This window comes from Staurois parvus, unplaced genomic scaffold (genome assembly GCF_062004578.1).
Source record: "Staurois parvus isolate SC_StPar_1 unplaced genomic scaffold, SC_StPar_1.0 ptg000336l, whole genome shotgun sequence".
NCBI lineage: Eukaryota > Metazoa > Chordata > Amphibia > Anura > Ranidae > Staurois > Staurois parvus.
In genome coordinates, this window is record NW_028318132.1 from 2,503,121 (window position 1) to 2,521,580 (window position 18,460).

Here is an 18,460-nt window from a genome sequence, read left to right on the forward strand (position 1 = left end):
CTGCACCCTAATGGACGAGTCTGAGGAAAATCTCTTCAGTAATAAATTAATATCCTTTGTAGGTTTCAAACATGTCCATTTTCTTTGTGGGTGAGAACGAGAGGCCTCTCTGTAAGCTTGGTATGCCTGTCCTTTAATTTAAAACCAGAAAGATTGATCAGCTTCATATCTTGTATTTCCCTTCTCTAAGATCTCCCTGCTTCCAGAGGTGGGGACACTATCTTTTCTGACTCTTTGTCCTTCCCTTCCCCTGCTTTCCTGGAGGACCCAGTTCTTTCTCCTTTTCTCTGCATTCTCCCTTACTTCTTCCTCATCTGACTGTTTCAAAATTCCCTCCCCTAAAGCCACCTCCATCCCCTGGGGGAAGGGGGGGGGGGGCTCCTTGTCTAAAAAAAACTTACTGATTTAGTACCAATCTCATCCTCGCATTCTGAGGATGTTAAGCCTCCCTTAGAAGGTAGTATGCGAGTAGAAACACCCTCTCCTAGACCTACTCCTAATGTGAGTTTTTGTTAAATCAAAGATCTCATCTCTTTCCCAGTCCACTAAATCTCTTTTAAGATTAGTTTGTTTCATTTTACATTGGTTCTTTTGAACTTTCTTCAACTCCTAAATACGTAGATTATTATTCTTTGTAAACTCTGTTTTTTCCTTATGGGGTTCCAGTTACTTGGTGTTCTCTTCAATGAAGGTCTGGAGGTTTGCCAGTTGCAACTTCATCTCAGTCATTTTTGTATTTTTAGATTCATAATAAAGTCAGTCTTTGAGATATATCATATTTGTCCTCCCTTGAAACTACTTATTTGGTGGGCTTCTTATCCCTTAACCTTTGTTGTTGTATTGAACCTGGACATATTCTAAATATTCCTTCCAGAGAAGAATTCTCTCTCTCTAAGAGCTTATGCTTGGGACTTGCAGTCAAAAAGATGCCTCTCTGTGACATTCTCCTTGAGAATTCTGGGTCTCTTGTTAGACTTTGTAAAGGTTGTTCCGTTCTATCGATTTGATTTGAGACCTCTCTAACACAACATTTTGTTGGCATGGAAAAAGCACTTTCCTTCTTTTGACCTACCAATGCTCCTATCCAGCCAAGCAAAACATTCCCTATCTTGGTCATTCTGCACTGGAAAGTGACAACCACAAATGGCAGTATTTCAGCCTGGGGAGGAGTGTTCCAGTCCTTCACAGTTCAAGGAACATGGTCATTGATGGAAGCCAAGTTCTCCAACAACTTGTGTCAGCCACCAAGAGGAGTCATGCAACCTTGAAGGCCTATACATCGGCAGCTCACCCATATGTGGTGACGGGGCATCGGAGGCCATCATGGTACCATCATGATACAGAACTAACAAAATAATTTTAATTCCAGGCTGTAATGTAACAAAACAGGAACACCTTTTGCAAGGAACTCTAAAGGTCATGCTTGGACTAGCAATAGTGCAACAAGCAGGGTCAGATAGACAGAGGATAGCTACTAGTCTAGGTTGAGGTGATGTTAGGTATGGTTCAGATGCCTGCAGGTTGCTATTACTCTTGTGCATGGGGGAATGGTTTGGCAACTTTGCATTGTGTATGTATGAGTGCAACACATTTAACAGAACATGATATAGGAATACATACCTAAAATACCCAATACATGCCTAACTTGCCATATCCAGGTTGTGTTCCCTGTTATGCTGACACACATCCTGTTGTATTTAATAGTTCTTCTCCACCATCTAATATATGTTTTTATTGTTGAAAGTAACTTTTTAAATTTAAATCTTTTTCTAGGGCTCCTCTCAAAATGTTATGTGACAATATGAAGTATCAGATTGTCTCAAGAGCCTTCTATGGGTGTAAGTATGTGCCACATAGTTTTCTTTAATAAATGTTTCTTAATTGTGCATCCTAGGACACAAAGGACTTGAAAGAATATTTATTACTACTTGGGTTTTGCTACCACCTTCAGGTGAATGGATACTGGCTACAAAAGCCAGGAATTCCATTCCAGCTCAACTAAGCCTCCAGTTTCCTTAGGTCAGTGGTGGGCAACCTTTTTTTTCAACTGAGCCAAATCTCGCCAAAACCACGATTGAAATTTATTTTGAGAGCCACATTTTTAAAACTGAAAATACATCTCCCATATAGTAATTCATCCCCCATAGTAATTCATCCCCCATATAGTAATTCATCCCCCATAGAGTAATTCATCCCCCATATAGTAATTCATTCCCCCATAGTAATTCATCCCCCATAGTAATTCATCCCCCATATAGCAATTCATCCCCCATATAGCAATTCATCCCCCATAGCAATTCATCCCCCCCATAGTAATTCATCCCCCATATAGTAATTCATCCCCCATATAGTAATTCATCCCCCATAGTAATTCATCCCCCATATTAATTCATCCCCCATAGTAATTCATCCCCCCATAGTAATTCATCCCCCATATAGTAATTCATCCCCCATATAGTAATTCATCCCCCCATAGTAATTCATCCCCCCCATAGTAATTCATCCCCCATAGTAATTCATCCCCCATATAGTAATTCATCCCCCATAGTAATTCATCCCCCATATAGTAATTCATCTCCCATATAGTAATTCATCTCCCATATAGTAATTCATCCCCCATATAGTAAGTCCCCCATATAGTAAGTCCCCCCCCCATATAGTAAGTCCCCCCCCATATAGTAAGTCCCCCCCCATATAGTAATTCATCCCCCATATAGTAAGTCCCCCCCCATATAGTAAGTCCCCCATATAGTAATTCATCCCCCATATAGTAAGTCCCCCCTGTGTCAATTCACTTACCTTTGCTCCGCGCGTTCCTCTCGTCGTGCTTCCCGCGCCGTTCTGGTCTTCAGGGCGGACTGTGAGAGGAGAGGAGTTCGTCACGCTGCCCCGCCTACATCCTGGCTGCCCCGCCTACATCCTGACAGCATCAGAGTCCTGACTTTTGGGGCGGCCGCCCGAGAGGAGGGAGGGGAGCGGGCGGCCGTCCGAGAGGAGGGAGGGGAGGTGAGGGGGCGGCCGCCCGGCACACGCCCGTGGGAGGGGAGGGAGAGGAGGGAGGGGAGGTGAGGGGGCGGCCGCCCGGCACACGCCCGTGGGAGGGGAGGGAGAGGAGGGAGGGGAGGGAGGGGAGCGGGCGCCCGGCACACAGAAGAGCCGCATTTAAGCTTGTAAAGAGCCGCATGTGGCTCGCGAGCCGCGGCTTGCCGACCACTGCCTTAGGTGATGGATGTGCCTTCCTGTGTCCCTCTGAAGAGCTCTCCCGATTTCTACAGCCTGCAGATTAAGAGGGATTGTACCTGGGCCCTGCATGCAAGAAAAGGGATTGACTATAATGTTACCAGTTTGTGCTAAAACCTGTGGGCAGAAATCTGGGTACAAAATACTAGTTGAACTCCCTGGTAGGGTGCTCTACATGCCCTGGGCAAAGATCTCCATGGAGGGGAGGGGGGTCCAGTCCCTGATTGTCCTGTGGGGTGTACCTAATGTGATTGTTATTATTGGGCCAGGTGGCTCTGCTACTGGACTTCTGAGTGCCTCTGAGCTTTGTCGCACTTGTGGGAGTTTTGTGCTCTGAAATGGTAGGTATCCACTCAGATGGTGGATACTGGGAATTTCTTCCAATTAATTGAATGGACATGAAAATGGATGCCAATGTATCAGGCTATGGAGGTGTTCTAGAGAACTTCTTGGTTCAGGGAATGTGGTTGTCAGATCAGTACTTGCTGACTGACATCCTGGAACTTTGGGCAAATCTTGTGGCTCTCCTCTTCTAATCTGACTACCTTTTGGGGTCTTCAGTCGGACCATGCCATGCTGTGGCATACATCAGCCATCAAGAAGGGACAAGACGTCACACTGCTCAGGAAGAAGCTCTTGTTTAGGGGTGAGCTGTATGCTTCTGCTGTGGAAAATTGTCAGGTGGACTTTCTCAGCTATTAGCAGCTGAATCTAGGAGAACGGGCTCTCAACCTGGAGATGTTTGCAGAGATTGTCTGTACTGGAGGACTCTCTTGGTCTTCAGATTCAGCAACTAACTGGCCAGTGAAAAGTATACCTTATGGTGCTAACTAACTGGCCAGGTTTGTGATGCCTTGGTGACTCCTTGAGATCAGTTTTCTCTGATTTATGCTTTTCCTCCACTGCAGCTTCTTCTTCGCCTGTTGGGCAAGACAAAGCTGAACAGATATTCAGTGATTCTGATCAGTCATACTTGGCCAAGAAAAATGTAGTATGCAGATATCATAAATGTCTTGGCAGATGAGTCATAAGTTTCATCCCTGACAGTATGTCGTGGGGAGCATTTTGCTGTTTCTGCAGGCTGCTGTGGAGATGCCTCTGCCTTAGGTATCAAGGGACAGATCTCAGCCTTGGCCGTTCTTTTTCACCTGTTATTTCTTTTTCCTTGGTTAAAGGTTTTGTGCAGGGTATCATAAGGACTGTTTGGCCTGTGCCAAACGTGGGTCACACCAATGCCCTCTTCATCAACTTTTGACAACTGGCTGATCAACTTCACACTGCGCAGTCACTGATTTGCAACAATCACACTCTCAGCCTCACCCTGCACAAAAATGTTCCAGTTTGTGGGACCACAATCTAAGTGCCAACAGACTAAGAGCGATTGTCACTGGGTTTAGTTATCTAAGCATTTAACTCTTTAAACTGCCACCAACTACTTTTATCGAGAAGTAGTAAATGTTCACAATATTAGCAGTAGCAACTATGATTTTAGAACAAAAATCTCTGTAACACACATTGTCACCACAAACTGGTATATTCAGCAATTTTACCAGATATTAGTGCTCTTCAAGAGACAGGGATTTAGGGCATTAAAGACAATTTAACACTTTTCAAAATATAGTTTAATAATGAAAGTAAAACATGATGCAAAGAAAATATTTACAGAAAAAAGTATTACAAAGAACACAAAGAGACGACACTGCAACAGCAAAACAAAAGGTTGAAGAATGAAAAATACTTGAAATAAATGAAAGTCTTGGTTCAGCAGAGTCCACTTAATCAAGCAAGATGATACATTGGCTCTCATACTACTTGACAGATGTTCCTTGGTTTGATGTTAAATGAGAGCTGTCAACTGCAAGGGCTTCCCCAATTTCTTGCGGATGAGGGGATTGCTGACAGAAATGATGTGAGCAATTAAGCAGCTGAGGAGTGGCTGGGATGTCACTGTATTTACAACTGTACTCTGACCATTCCTTACAGTTTTATACCGATATTAATATCTTCAAATATGTACTGGTTGAATTCTGGAAACTGGTAGATTATTGTTCAGCATTGAATTTCGTGTCCAGTGATATTAAACACAGGGTGTCTCAGATAGGCCTGTCACCCAGGAGGTAGGAGACTGCTATCTCACCTTCTGTATACTATAGCTTAGTCCTGTATTACCTTGATTTGTTTGTTATGATGTTGCCCATTCAAGTATATACTTAATATTAATATGTCTTGGTCCCGTCTGATTTTATAAAATGTGTGTAGATATTTGACATTGCGAGTGAGGCAGAGGTCTCAGAAAGGTCGCTGTAGGCCTGACTGGCTTTATGATACCCTTTAGCCCTGGTCACGACAGTTTATAGTGCGCTGTGCATTCCTGAAGGGTTTGATTTCCCTACAAAACATGAGTGACCTGTAGAATTTTGTGACTGTTTTAGGAAGGGTCAATCTCAATTCCCCCCAGAGGGTAGTGATAATTTGTAGATGTTTATGGTTTGCAGACACTGCCAGACCCCCTGCCAGAACTTCAATTAGAGATTTACAGCTCTGGTAAATGCCTGTGTACTGATGTCTGCTGTCCCTAAGTTGAAATAACAGGCTCTTTGAAATTCTAGACCTGTACAGAAATGTGACTTAAGGCTGAGTTCTACCCAAAAGTGGAATCTCCCCTTTTCTAGCCTATCCCCCCCCCCCCTCTCCGCTGCCACATTTGCCACCTTTTGGAGGGGAGGGGGAGCAGGTACCTGGTTTTGACAGGTACCTGCTCCCACTTCTGGCTGAGTTTGCCACCTCCCGCAGCCCTCTGGGACACTCAGCAGCTCAGTGTGTGAATGGACACACAGATCAGTGGCTGGGGAGCGTGCATGCTCTGGTGCCCCCAAACCAAGATGCTTGCTGTGGGGGCACCCGATAGCAGTAAGGGCCAGGAGAGCCAGCGGGGGACCTGAGAAGAAGAGGACCCAGGCTGCTCTGTGCAAAACCACTGCACACAGCAGATAAGTATAGGCATGTTTGTTATTTTTTTTTTTTTTTTGTAAGCCTTTAGAATCACTTTGAGGCTTAGGTTGTCTTTCCAACCTAAGGTGGTTTCATAAGGAAAGGATGCTTCACTGTTTGGATGTTGTTCAGATGTTTGCTGAGTTTTACCAGGTAGATGCTCATGCCTCTGTGGATGTCAGTTTTGGGTGGAAGGTCTTGCATGCAGCTTTGTAGTAGGGTTCTTCCCCCATTCTGTTTTGGGTGTTGACACGTTTGCCATGTTGCTCTGTTGCCAAGCCTCATGTTCAGTGCTTTGGAACATCCCATATTGTCATGAATATCTAAGTCATCTGTGTCCTGTGATGTACAATAAAGAAATTAGGGTTTTTGGTTTACCTGAAAAATCATTTTCTTGGAGTTGTACATCACAGGGCAAACTCCCCTCTGACCCCCTGTCTGTGTCCTCATTGCTTGCTACAAAACTGAGGCTTAGGTGACCTGGGAGGGGTTATGTCTGGGAGTGTCCATTCACCTAAAGATGGCAGCATAACCCAAGTAGTCCTGTATATCTAAGCTCTCTGTGTCTGAAGATGTACGCCAAGAAAAGGATTTTCCAGGTAAACCAAAAATTCTAATATTTTGCATTAAGACCACACTGTTGCCCTATTTTGACAGCAGCAGTATTAAGTAAATGCATGTGAGCACATTTACATAGTTTATCAGGAATAAATATGCTGGGAAAAATGGGATGACAGATGGGCTTATTCATTAGGGCTCGAGAAGAAGAGCTTTAATGTATACCAAATCAAAATTCTTGTATTTTCCATAAAGTGGAATGTTGCTTTTTGCAACATCTCTAATCATATGCTCATTTGCATTTCTCTAGTTTTAATGAATTATTCTTTTTGAGTGCTATAGCACTGTCATCGCATTTGTAGTCTTAAACGTGTCTAATAATGACCCAAGAGACATTGAATGTGTTGGGTGGGCTGTTTTGTAAAGGAAACTGAAAGATAAGGATTGTTTTTCTCTTTACATCATTTATATTGAAACTTTTTAAAGAAAAAAACAAAAGGGAATGGTCCAAAGAAATACGAAACAATAGGCATATTGCTATAATGCTTTAAGCATAAGGTAAAATCTGAACAGTGAAGAGACGGTGCAATTGTATTTCTTTCTTTTTTTTAATTCTTTATTTAGTTGCAGCTGTTGACATCAGTACAAGCATAACAGTATCCAAAGAGTTATACAGGAACATACTACAACAAATATCAGCTGTAAGTCAGCATAGATCAAAAACAAACAGCAATGGTATTTCTGCAACCACATCCAACTTATTAGGTTTCTATGATCTATATAGCGGCTTATCATATGGAAGAGGGCCTCCCTGTGGGAGAAAAACAGAGGAGACTTGCTGAGGCATAATATGGCATTTGCCCTGGGGGAGTTCCCCATAGTAAACATTCAGCAGTGATGAGTGAACTTTTCGATGAGGACTATTTTTGATGGTGGCATGATAATTTTTTTAGTGTTTCACTTTGCAGAGCAGCGTCATCTTGTTCAGCTTATGAAGTGTTTCTTTTTTTTACAATTTACCCCTTACAGTTCTTCCTTTGTTAGCATTTATATATGAAATTGTGTGTTGCAATAAAACATTAAACCCATTTTTAACCATAGCCACTAATCCCTGCAGCACCCAGCACATTTTATATGCTGCTTTTTTCCCTTTAGTTAGCAGGAACCCATCCTTACCCTGAAGAACAGCGGTTGCCTCCCGATTCAAAACTGCTCTAATATCCCACTTTTACAAATGCCACCTGTTCTGACAGGTAAACATGCGTATCAGGTAGTGCAGAAGCTTACCTGCTTTGTCTTGCTCTCTGCACATTTGTATTGTCTAGTGAGGCAGCTCATCATAATGATGGGACAATAGGAATGTGTGGGGGTGGAAGTCAGCAGGAAGCTCAGATGCTAACTGGAAACATTTTATACCCGCAGCAGTGGTTTTCTTTTTTTTAACCGTGTCCCTGTAAGTATTTCTAATATTAACTGACTCTTATTATGATTAATATTATTATTATGATTATTATTATAGGGCTGGCCTACTGCAGACATCTATCTACTGTGAGAACACATTTATCAGCTCTGGTAAATCATAAAATTGTGTATCCTGATGTGCCAATGGATGCCAGTGGAGGGCTAACTGTAGAGTTTTGGCAAAAGTATTTAGAAGACAGCACAGTAAGTCCAACTAAAATAATATCATGGGTGTCTAAAGAAAAAAGTTTACTTTTAATATAAAGCCTGTTGTGAGGGAACATCTCACCTAGCATACGCATATATGCAGCCTAACATAACTGGGGCTTTATCTGTGGGGTCGCATATATACACTTCTGTGTTTGTGCTAAGAACATACTTGGACATTGTATCTTGTTCTTGCTAGAAGAGAAAATTATGAACAAAAAAGTATGTGGAAAAAAAACATTTAAAAATAAAGATAAAATAGCTAGACCAGGGTTTGAACTAGGTCATTGCCAGAGTAAAGCTTAGGGTCTAAGGTCAATGCATTTTAGGTAGGCTTTAATAAAACATTTTAGGCTTAGTATCAATGTGTTTTTAGGTAGATTAAAAAGTAAATCATGCACTATTGATTCTGGGCCCTACTACAGGTTCAAACAACAAATAACATACACAAATGTGGTATCAATACGATTGTCAGGAGCAGGAGAATATATTTTGGTTTGTTCTCTGATGTTAGGTTATAGTAACAGCAAGAAATATGCAGCTATAATGTAAAAAAACATTTTTTTTTACTATTTTGTGCCTGTTTTTTCTTTGATACTAAAAAAACAGGAGATATGTATTACCATTTACCACCAAATGAAAGCCCAAAACACATGGTATAATTCACCTGGATACACTAAGTAGTGCTATGATATGTACAGTTTTACTAACACTTGCCAAAGTTACAAAACTGTTTCCTGGATTTGTTTTACATTACCATCATGTAGGTGTAAATATGCTATTTGTCTTTCTATTATAATGACTTTATGACTTCTATACTTTGAGTCACTAACCAAGAAGAAGTAAGCAGATCAAGAAAGTCAGTGTAAAGCCAGGCAGTCTTATTTGCTTTAATGTTCATGGAGAGTAACTCAAAGTAATGAAGCCAGAGGGTCACTGTGACAGCCAGGCAACCAGCAGAAGAGATCAGTTAAGACACTTTACTCATAAATGTCAGTAAATTTTACATTTAGACCACCTTCACACCATGTGTAGAGATGTGAGTTTTTCTGCACGCCTTCTGGAAGGACACAAAAAATCACTAGTATCACATTGCGGGTTTTTTCTGCCCAGGAATCAGCATCATGTATAAAACTCACTGAAACGCACATGAAAACTGATGTAAATGGATGTCTCTGCAAGTGAAATGTCCGTGTCAGTTTCCAGAAGTGTAAATAGTTTTAACAAAATAGAAAGTAAATGAATAGAAGACAAATCAAATCAATATTTGCTGTGACCATCCTTTGCTTTTAAAACCACCTCACTTCTTCCAGATACACTTGCACACAGTTTTTGAAGGAACCTGGAAGGTAGGTTGTTCCAAACATCTTGGAGAACAAACTACAGATTTTCTGTGGATGTAGGCTGCCTCAAATAATTATGTCTCTTCATGTAATCCCAGACAGACTCGCTGATGTTGAGATCAGGGATCTATAGGGACCAAACCATCACTTTCAGGACTCCTTGTTCTTCCTTACACTGAAGATAGTTCTTAATGACATTGGCTTTATGTTTGAGGTTATTGTCCTGCTGTAGTATAAGTGTAGGGTCAATCACATGCCTCCCTGATGGTATGTCATGATGGATAAGTATCTGCCTGCATTTCTCAGTATTGAGGACACGATTGATCCTGACCAAATCTACAACCCCATGCCCACAAATGCCACTTGCCAGGAATCTCCACCATGCTTCACTGTTGCCTACAGACACCGCACTTCAGCCCTTCAGTGAACAAACTGCCTCCTACTGCAGCCAAATATTTCAGATTTTGACTTACTAGAGCACCTGCTTCCATATTCTGTACCTCAGTGCAGATGTTTCTGTGCATAAATGAGTTTCCTAACTTTGTTTTCACGTCAAAGCCTTGGCTTTTTGGCTGCAATTCTTTCATGAAGACCACTTCTGACCACATTTCTCCGGACAGTAGATGGATGTACCTGGGTCCCACTGGTTTACACCAGTTCTGTGCTAATGGCACTGCTGGACATCTTCCGATGTCGAAGGAAATTAAGCGTGATGCCTCTTTCATCTGCTGCATTAAGTTTCCTTAGCTGACCACTATATCTGTGGTCCTCAACGTTGCCCATTTCTTTGTGCTTCTTTCAAAATGCTTGAATAGAACATCTTGAAACCCCAGTCTGCTTTGAAATCTTTGAGCACAGCAACAAGACACACAGTAGTTATATTGCACCAGCAAGGTCTCTCCAAGAAGTCTTGCCATGGTGTATGTTCTGTGAAATGAAACGGTCTCCCAGAGCCAGAGTTTAACTGTTCCTCATCCAGTTTTAAGCCTCTCATACATCTGTTTCTGTTTCAGTTAATTACTGTTTAAACCTACATATGAAATTAATGATCATTAGCACCTACTTGGTATAATTTCGTAATCATACACCTGACTCTAATTCTGCAAAATCTCTGACTTTGTGCAAGTGTGAGAATTGATGCTGGTTTGAAGCCAAAGGGTAGTTACATCAAATATTGATTTGATTTAAATTTTACTTCTCTTTCTCACTTTGCATTTTGTAGATTGATAAAAATAATTAAAATATATACTTTTGAAAGCATTTTCACTTTACAGCATTTCTTCACACCAGCCTAACACTTTTGCACAGTACTGTATATTCTAGTAGTGACCCACATTATAAACTAATGTTTACTAATGTTTTTTTCTGGTTTATCAGAATTATGAAGAACAAGAATTATTACGTCTCATTTACTATGGAGGCATTCAGCATGAGATTAGAAAGGAAGTCTGGCCTTTTCTTCTTGGTCATTATCGGTTTGGAATGACAGAAGCAGAGAGAAAAGAGGTTTGTGCTCTCTTTAATACTTTACTGGTAATGAACAGTTCATATCAGAAAAAAGTAAATGGTATATTTAGAATAAAGAAGACATGTGTCCTTCTCTAAGTGCATTGCTAATCATTAGCTTCATTTACTTTATAAAGAGCAGGGAAAGTGTCTGCCATAAACATTAGTGTACAAATCTTTTGCCAACATAAAATGAAGTAAAGAAGGGGTTGTATGGTATACGTCAGTGGTCACTAAATGGCGGACTGCGGTCCGAGAACGGCCCGAGCAGCTTTCCCGCCCAGCCTGCCAGACTGGAATGACAGCTTCGCTGCTCAGCAGGGCGTTCAGGAAACCAATGACATCACACATGCGTCCCGCCACTTGCAGCTTGCTTTATCTCCCGCCTCCTAATCCCTTCCTGTCCACAAGCATGCACCCCGCCCCCTTCAGCAAGGATCTCGGCAAGCTCCTGCCTTTTGCTCCTGTCTGCCCTCAAAGTAGGGTGTGTTCTTTCTGGGGGACCTTGATGGGCACATTTATATTAAGGGGCAGTATGATGGGCACATTTAATGTTAAAGAGTAATGCTGATGAGTACATTTAATGTTAAGGGGCACTCTGATGGGCACAACATAGAATATGCCCATCAGAGTGCCCCTTAGCATAAAATGTGCCCATCAGAGTGTCCCTTAGCATTAAATGTGCCTATCAACATTACTCTTTAACATTAAATGTGCCTATCAGAGTGCCCCTTAATATAAATGTGCCCATCAGAGTGGCCCTTAGCATAAAATGTGCCCATCAGCATTACTCTTTAACATTAAATGTGCCCATCAGAGTGCCCCTTAATATAAATGTGCTCATCAGAGTGCCCTTAATGTGAATGTGCTCATCAGAGTGCCCCTTAATGTGAATGTGCTCATCAGAGTGCCCCTTAATGTGAATGTGCTCATCAGAGTGCCCCTTAATGTAAATGTGTTCATCAGAGTGCCCCTTAATATAAAATGTGCCCATCAGCATGCTGCTTATTTTATGTTAAGGAACACTCTGATGGGCACATTTTATATTAAGGGGCACTCTGATGGGCATCTTTTATGTTAAGGGGCACTCTGATGGGCACATGTTATGTTAGGGGAGCACATAGTGTGGAAAGGGGCACTCTGATGGGCACGTAATGGAAAGGGACACGCAGATGCGGAATATGATGTAAAGGGGCACTATGATGGGGAAATATGATGGAAAGGGGTACTTTGAGTATAAGGGGGCACTCTCATAGCAAGACCTGATGTAAGGTGGCAATGTGATGGGGATACCTGATGTAAAGTGGCACTCTGATGGGGACAACTGATGTAAAGGAGCACTCTGGGCACACCTGATGTGATGGGGATACACAATGGAAAGTTGCACTCTGATGGCGACACCTAATGTAAGTTGGCACGCAGATGGGCACCCCTATGTAAGGTGTCACCGTGATGGGGGAACCTTCTATAATGAGGCACTCTAATGGGGACAACTGATGTAAAGGGGTACACTGATGGGAGACACCAAATGTAAGGGGCCCTCTGATGCAGAAACCTGATGTTAGGGGGAACTCTGATGGGAATGCTTGATGTTAGGGGGAACTCTGATGGGAATGCCTGATGTAAGGGGGTACTCTGAAGGAAATCCCTGATGTATGGGGGCACTCTGATGGGAACACATTACTGGGGTGCTCTGATGGGAACGCCTGATATAGGGGGGTACTCTGATGGTGGCAGTTGATTTATGGGGGAAGTTTGAGGTGGCAACCAATGTAATAAATTACTGTGGATGGGGAACCTGATGTAATGGGGACATTTATTTTCGGTCCTTGGCCATAAAAAATTTTTTTTTTTTAATCCAAACAACTTTTATTGTCAAGATAATAGAGAAAATGGAACAGTACTTACATAATCCACAATGACATTACTGCAACAGCAGGATTACACATAAATAGAACAACCTGTAATACACAGAATAACAGAAATGGTAATCAAACAAAACAGAGAGAAGAATATTTTAGTTACCAGACCTCCTTGAATTTTAATTCAATACCCCCGGTATACGGTATAGAAAATAAAAATAAAATTAATTACACTTATTTATGCATGAAGATACCTGACACATAGAAAATCACTGAATTATCTCATCAACAGGAGGATCCTAATCAAAGCAAAAACTAAGCCATGGCTGCTGTAAGTTAAAAAAGATGGCAGAAGAGCAGCTCAGCTTCCCTTTAGACATGCATGGAGCTGATATTATTTGACAAAGTTTAAGCAGAACTAAACCCATTAAAAAAACACTTTCCCAAAACAGTTTAAGCATGCTGTGAATGACTGTCAGATGGCTTGTGCTGTAAGCAGAACTGTCAAGCCATCAAATGGCTGGTGTCATAATTGATGCAATGTGCAGCACTATGGCAACTGCAGATGAATCTGAGGCTAAGAAAGCAGATTCTTTAGCTGTAAAGAATAGGAGAGTCTGTTCCATTTTAGGCTTTGGAGCTATGACCATTAATTTCAATATTATGGAGACTATAGGGCTTAATATAAATACTTCAAACTATAGTTGAATATATGTTAGTACATAGTATTGCTCCTTAGTGTAATCTTCATAATAAAGTGCTTGCATTCACCAGTGTTTAAACAGAAAATACAGGGGTTGGACAAAAAAATGGAAACACTACATGATTTGCAGAAAACTTCCCTCCACTGTATTAACTGGGTACACACTGTAAGTGTCTACCTCCCAGCTACAGACTCTTTTAGGCAATCGTATTTCCTTTTTGTGCTTCCTGAGGGTTCTCGCAGGGAGCTTGCAGCTTCTTGCACAACTGCACAGCTAGTCAACATTTGAGCCCATGGTCTAAAGGATAGGGTTCTTTCTTTCCCTGTTAAGGTGCACTTTACTAGATCCATTAGTGCTTAAAGCAGAACTTTACCCATAACAACCTGAATTTAAAAAAATGTTCCTTAGCTTACAACATACCAGTACATTTCACATTAATAATTATGCTACCAAAGTTAGTGTGTGCTGTAAATTGCCTCCAGCATCATTCCTGGTTTCTTCTTGCCAGAGGCTGCCATTTTGCAGAAGCCCAGAGCCCCTGAACAGCAGTAAATCTTTAAACTGTTAACAGAACAGTCTGTACATTATAGGTACAGTGTAAAAAAAATTGAGAGCAACTGAGCATGTGCAGAGCAGGATGAGCCAGTGTATTACTGGATTTTAAACAGCATAGGCACTTATTTTTATGTTTTACATGACATTAAGCAGAACTGAATTTTCTGACTAAAATTCACCTTTATGGGCTTTTTGGGTATCAGTCATCTGTTTGTCAGATTTGCAAGGTGGCCACCTAGTCTCCTGTTTTGGTCATAAAGTGCAACAAACTGTTCTGAGGCTGTCAAGCCCTTCTTACCCTATTTGTTACTTAGGTCTGCTGGCGTTTTTAAGATGTTGTGCTGTCCACCCCTTTGCTGATGTGTTGTTCCCCCTCCTTTGTTGGGCTGCTTTTGGACTTTCCATGGTTAAAGACTTAAGATCCTGTGTCCTGTACTATATGAATAAAAGGATAGGATTGTTGACCTGCTTGTAAAATCCATTTCTTAGACTACAGTATAGAGTGCAAGATCCTTCCCTCTGTTTTTCTGATCTCTCTATTTCTTGCTACAAAACTGAAGCTAGCTGGGGATGGGAGGGGTTATCTATGGGATTTCCCTGCAGCTTTCTTGTTTGCAAGTGTTCAGTTACTTGAGCGTAGCTGCATATAACCCATGGTTAAAGACTAAAGATCTTGTGTACTGTACTGTACTCCAAGAATAGGATTTTAGTTTAAAGACCCTAATATTGCAAGTAAATAGTTATGAACGGTTTAAGTTTTGCATCATGGTCACTTTAAAGTAATTATGTCACTTTCACATTTTATATGCCTGCTCTTTTAATTATTGTATTAAGCATTGAGATTTGTACATTAGCCACTAGATGTATAATTCATTAGCCATTGCAGTTAGCTGTTGAGACAAGATATCAGCCTCACCAGGTGTGCATTCTTTTAATTTTCAATGATGTAGTGGGGCTGGATGGTGCCTGGGTCTAGCAAATTCTATGGCCTATTCCTGTAACCCTGTTTAGCATGTTTTTTGTACATACTCTTTTGAGAAGTGCATAAGTAAGCAGTGTTCACTATTTGCATGGAATGAGAGACAAAAATCAAGAAGAACTTCTAACTTGGAGAAAGTTGGTGACAACAGCGCACTTCATCCAGAATTGCTTTGCAGAAAATCTGTCTTCCTGAGTGTACTCTGCTAAATATGTAATATGTAGACTTAGGTGTTTAGAAACCAGCTAGGCAAGAAGCATTTTCACAGGGCATCCAGCAATGACAGGCACCAGATTTCACAAATGACGTGTATACTTTTTGTCAAATAGTACTTTGCAAATTGCAGTGGCGAAAATAATTATTTGATCCCCTGCAGATTTTATAAGTTTGCGCACTTACAAAGAAATTAAGGGTCTATAATTTTTATCATAGGTTTATTTTAAATGGTAGAGACAGAATATCAACCAAAAATCCAGAAAAAAAAAGATACAAATGTTATAAATTGAGTTGCAGTTCAGTGAGTAAAATAAGTATTTGATCCCCTACCAACCAACAATAGTTCTTGCTCCCACAGACTGGCTGTGTGCTTATGTGGTACACAAATTAGTCCTGTCAATTTAAGATGGTGCTTCTAACGACAGCTTGTTATGTGTTTAAAAGACACCTGTCCAAAGAATCTTTCTTCCATTCAAACCTCATGACCATGGGCAAGACCAAAGAGCTGTCAAAGAAAAGATTGTAGACCTGCACAAGGCTGGAATGGGCTACAAGACCATCAGCAAGAAGCTTGGTGAGAAGGAGACAACTGTTGGCGCGAGTATTCGCAAATGCAAGATTTCGCCTCATGGGGGTAAGGATGATCATGAGAGAAATAAGGGATCAGCCCAGAACTACACGAGAGGAGCTTGTGAATGATCTCAAGGCAGTTGGGACCAAAGTCACAAAACAAAGCATTGGTAACACAATACACCACCGTGGATTAAAATACTGCACCGCCTGTAAGGTCCCCCTCCTCATAAAGGCACATGTACAGATCCGTCAGAAGATTGCCAATGAACATTTAAATGATTCAGAGGATTGGGATAAAGTGCTGTGGTCAGATGAGACCAGGATTGAGCTCTTTGACATTAACTCAACTCGCCATGTTTGCTGACTATGACCCTAAAAACACCACCCCTACAGTTCAGCACAGAGGTGGAAACATTATGCTTTGGGGCTGTTTCTCTGCTAAAAGTACAGGCCTACTTTACCATATTGGGGGGCCAATGGACAGGGCCATGTTTTGTAAGATCTTGGATGAGAACCTTCTTCCCTCTTCCAGAACACTAAAGATGGGTCGTGGATGGATCTTCCAGCATGACAATGACCCAAAACATACCACCAAGGCAACAAAGGAGTGGCTCAAGAAGAAGCACAATTAAGGTCATGGAGTGGCCTAGCCAGTCTGAAGACCTTGATCCTATAGAAAATTTATGGAGGGAGCTGAAACTTCGAGTTGCCAAGCGACAGCCAAGAAACCTTAAGACCCTAAGAGAAGATCTGTCAATTAGGGTGGACCAAAGTCCCTTCTGAGATGTGTGCAAACCTGGTAACCAACTACAAGAAATGTCCTTACTCTGTGTTTGCCAATAAGGGTTTCTCCACCAAGTAATAAGTCATGTTTTGCTTGGGGATCAAACACTTATTTTACTCGCTGAACTTCAATACAAATTATAACATTTGTATCATGTATTTTTTTCTGGATTTGTAGTTGATATTCTGCCTCTATCATTTAAAATACACCTATAATAAAAATAATAGACCCTTCATTTCTTTGTAAGTGGGCAAACTTACAAAATCTGCAGGGGATCAAATTATTTTTTCCACTGTAAATAGTTTGCTTGCTGTTTTGAATTGTCTTTGCACAAGGATTCATACCTCTTCATGGGCTTTCCTGTGGTGTGCTAGGGCATATTGTGTTTCAGATCAATGATGAAATGTTGCACTTATGAACTGATTCCAGATATACATTCTTCATTTGTCTCTGCCATAGGTAGATGAGCAAATCCGTACTTGCTATGAACAAACCATGGCAGAGTGGTTGGGCTGTGAGGCTATCGTGCGGCAGAGGGAGAAGGAGTCCCATGCAGCTGCTTTGTTGAAGTGTTCTTCTGGAGCCAGTCTAGATATCCAGATTCAGAGAATGATGCATAGAGACTCCACAGTCAGCAATGAGGTCAGCAAAAAAGACACAAGCGAGTTGTGCTTGTTAAATAAAATCACTTATTTTCTGCAGCTTTATTTATTTTAATGTGTTTCTTTCTTGGTGCTTTTTACAGCTATAGTTGTAGCTAGTATTTTTCCTTTCATTGAAACTGAAATGTTGTTTGACCTGTTTTGCAGTCTTCCCAAAGTTGTAGTTCAGAAAGACAAAACCATGCACGCCTTCAAAGTGACTCCAGCGCAAGTACGCAGGTAAAAATGCATGAAATGTGCAAATGTTTGACTTTTGAATCATATCTTTAAAGAGCCACTAAACCTATTCGCTAGTAAAAAAATAACCACACACATGAATTTACAACTTTGGCCCTTGTAATGTGCATAATAAACTACAGCTTTCTTTAAGGTAGTTTCTAATTAAAATTTAATTATCTACTTTTATTCTGACCTTCACGTTTAAACCAACTCCTTCTTTTGGTAGTGTGACTGAAGCAGCCCAGCCAGTGGGTTGAACAAAAAAATAAAACTCAAATCCTTCCTGCTGAGCTATTGTATTCTGACAGTGAGAAGACTTCCCCGCCGTCAGAATACACTGATCAGCGCTGTGGGAAAATCTGACCAGGCAGTTTTACAGAACCATGTGCATCCATGGATCGAAATTTGGCCAGTGCTGAACCTGGCCATATTTTGATCTATGTATGGCCAGCTTAATCCTTGGCATTTGATAACAGTTTATGTAAATATTTGAATGAATCAGGACCAATATTAGTCCTCAACACAAGCTAAAAGGCAGTAGAACAAAAGTAATTCTATTCTTCACAATTTATTTGTGAAATAGGGTATTAAAAGCTGGTG

The 18,460-nt window shown here is 41.1% G+C and overlaps 1 protein-coding gene across 2 annotated transcripts in view; it reads left to right on the plus strand.

Annotated features, from left to right (window-relative positions):
• Nucleotides 1–18,460, plus strand: part of SGSM1 (small G protein signaling modulator 1) — a 283,179-nt gene that overhangs the window by 228,871 nt on the left and 35,848 nt on the right. For both annotated transcript variants that reach the window (XM_089684112.1, XM_089684111.1), the window contains 5 exons: nucleotides 1,774–1,838; nucleotides 8,309–8,454; nucleotides 11,178–11,306; nucleotides 17,439–17,621; nucleotides 17,789–17,860. In XM_089684112.1, the coding sequence (XP_089540238.1) occupies nucleotides 1,774–1,838; nucleotides 8,309–8,454; nucleotides 11,178–11,306; nucleotides 17,439–17,621; nucleotides 17,789–17,860 (595 nt within the window). The remainder of the gene's footprint in view (nucleotides 1–1,773; nucleotides 1,839–8,308; nucleotides 8,455–11,177; nucleotides 11,307–17,438; nucleotides 17,622–17,788; nucleotides 17,861–18,460) is intronic.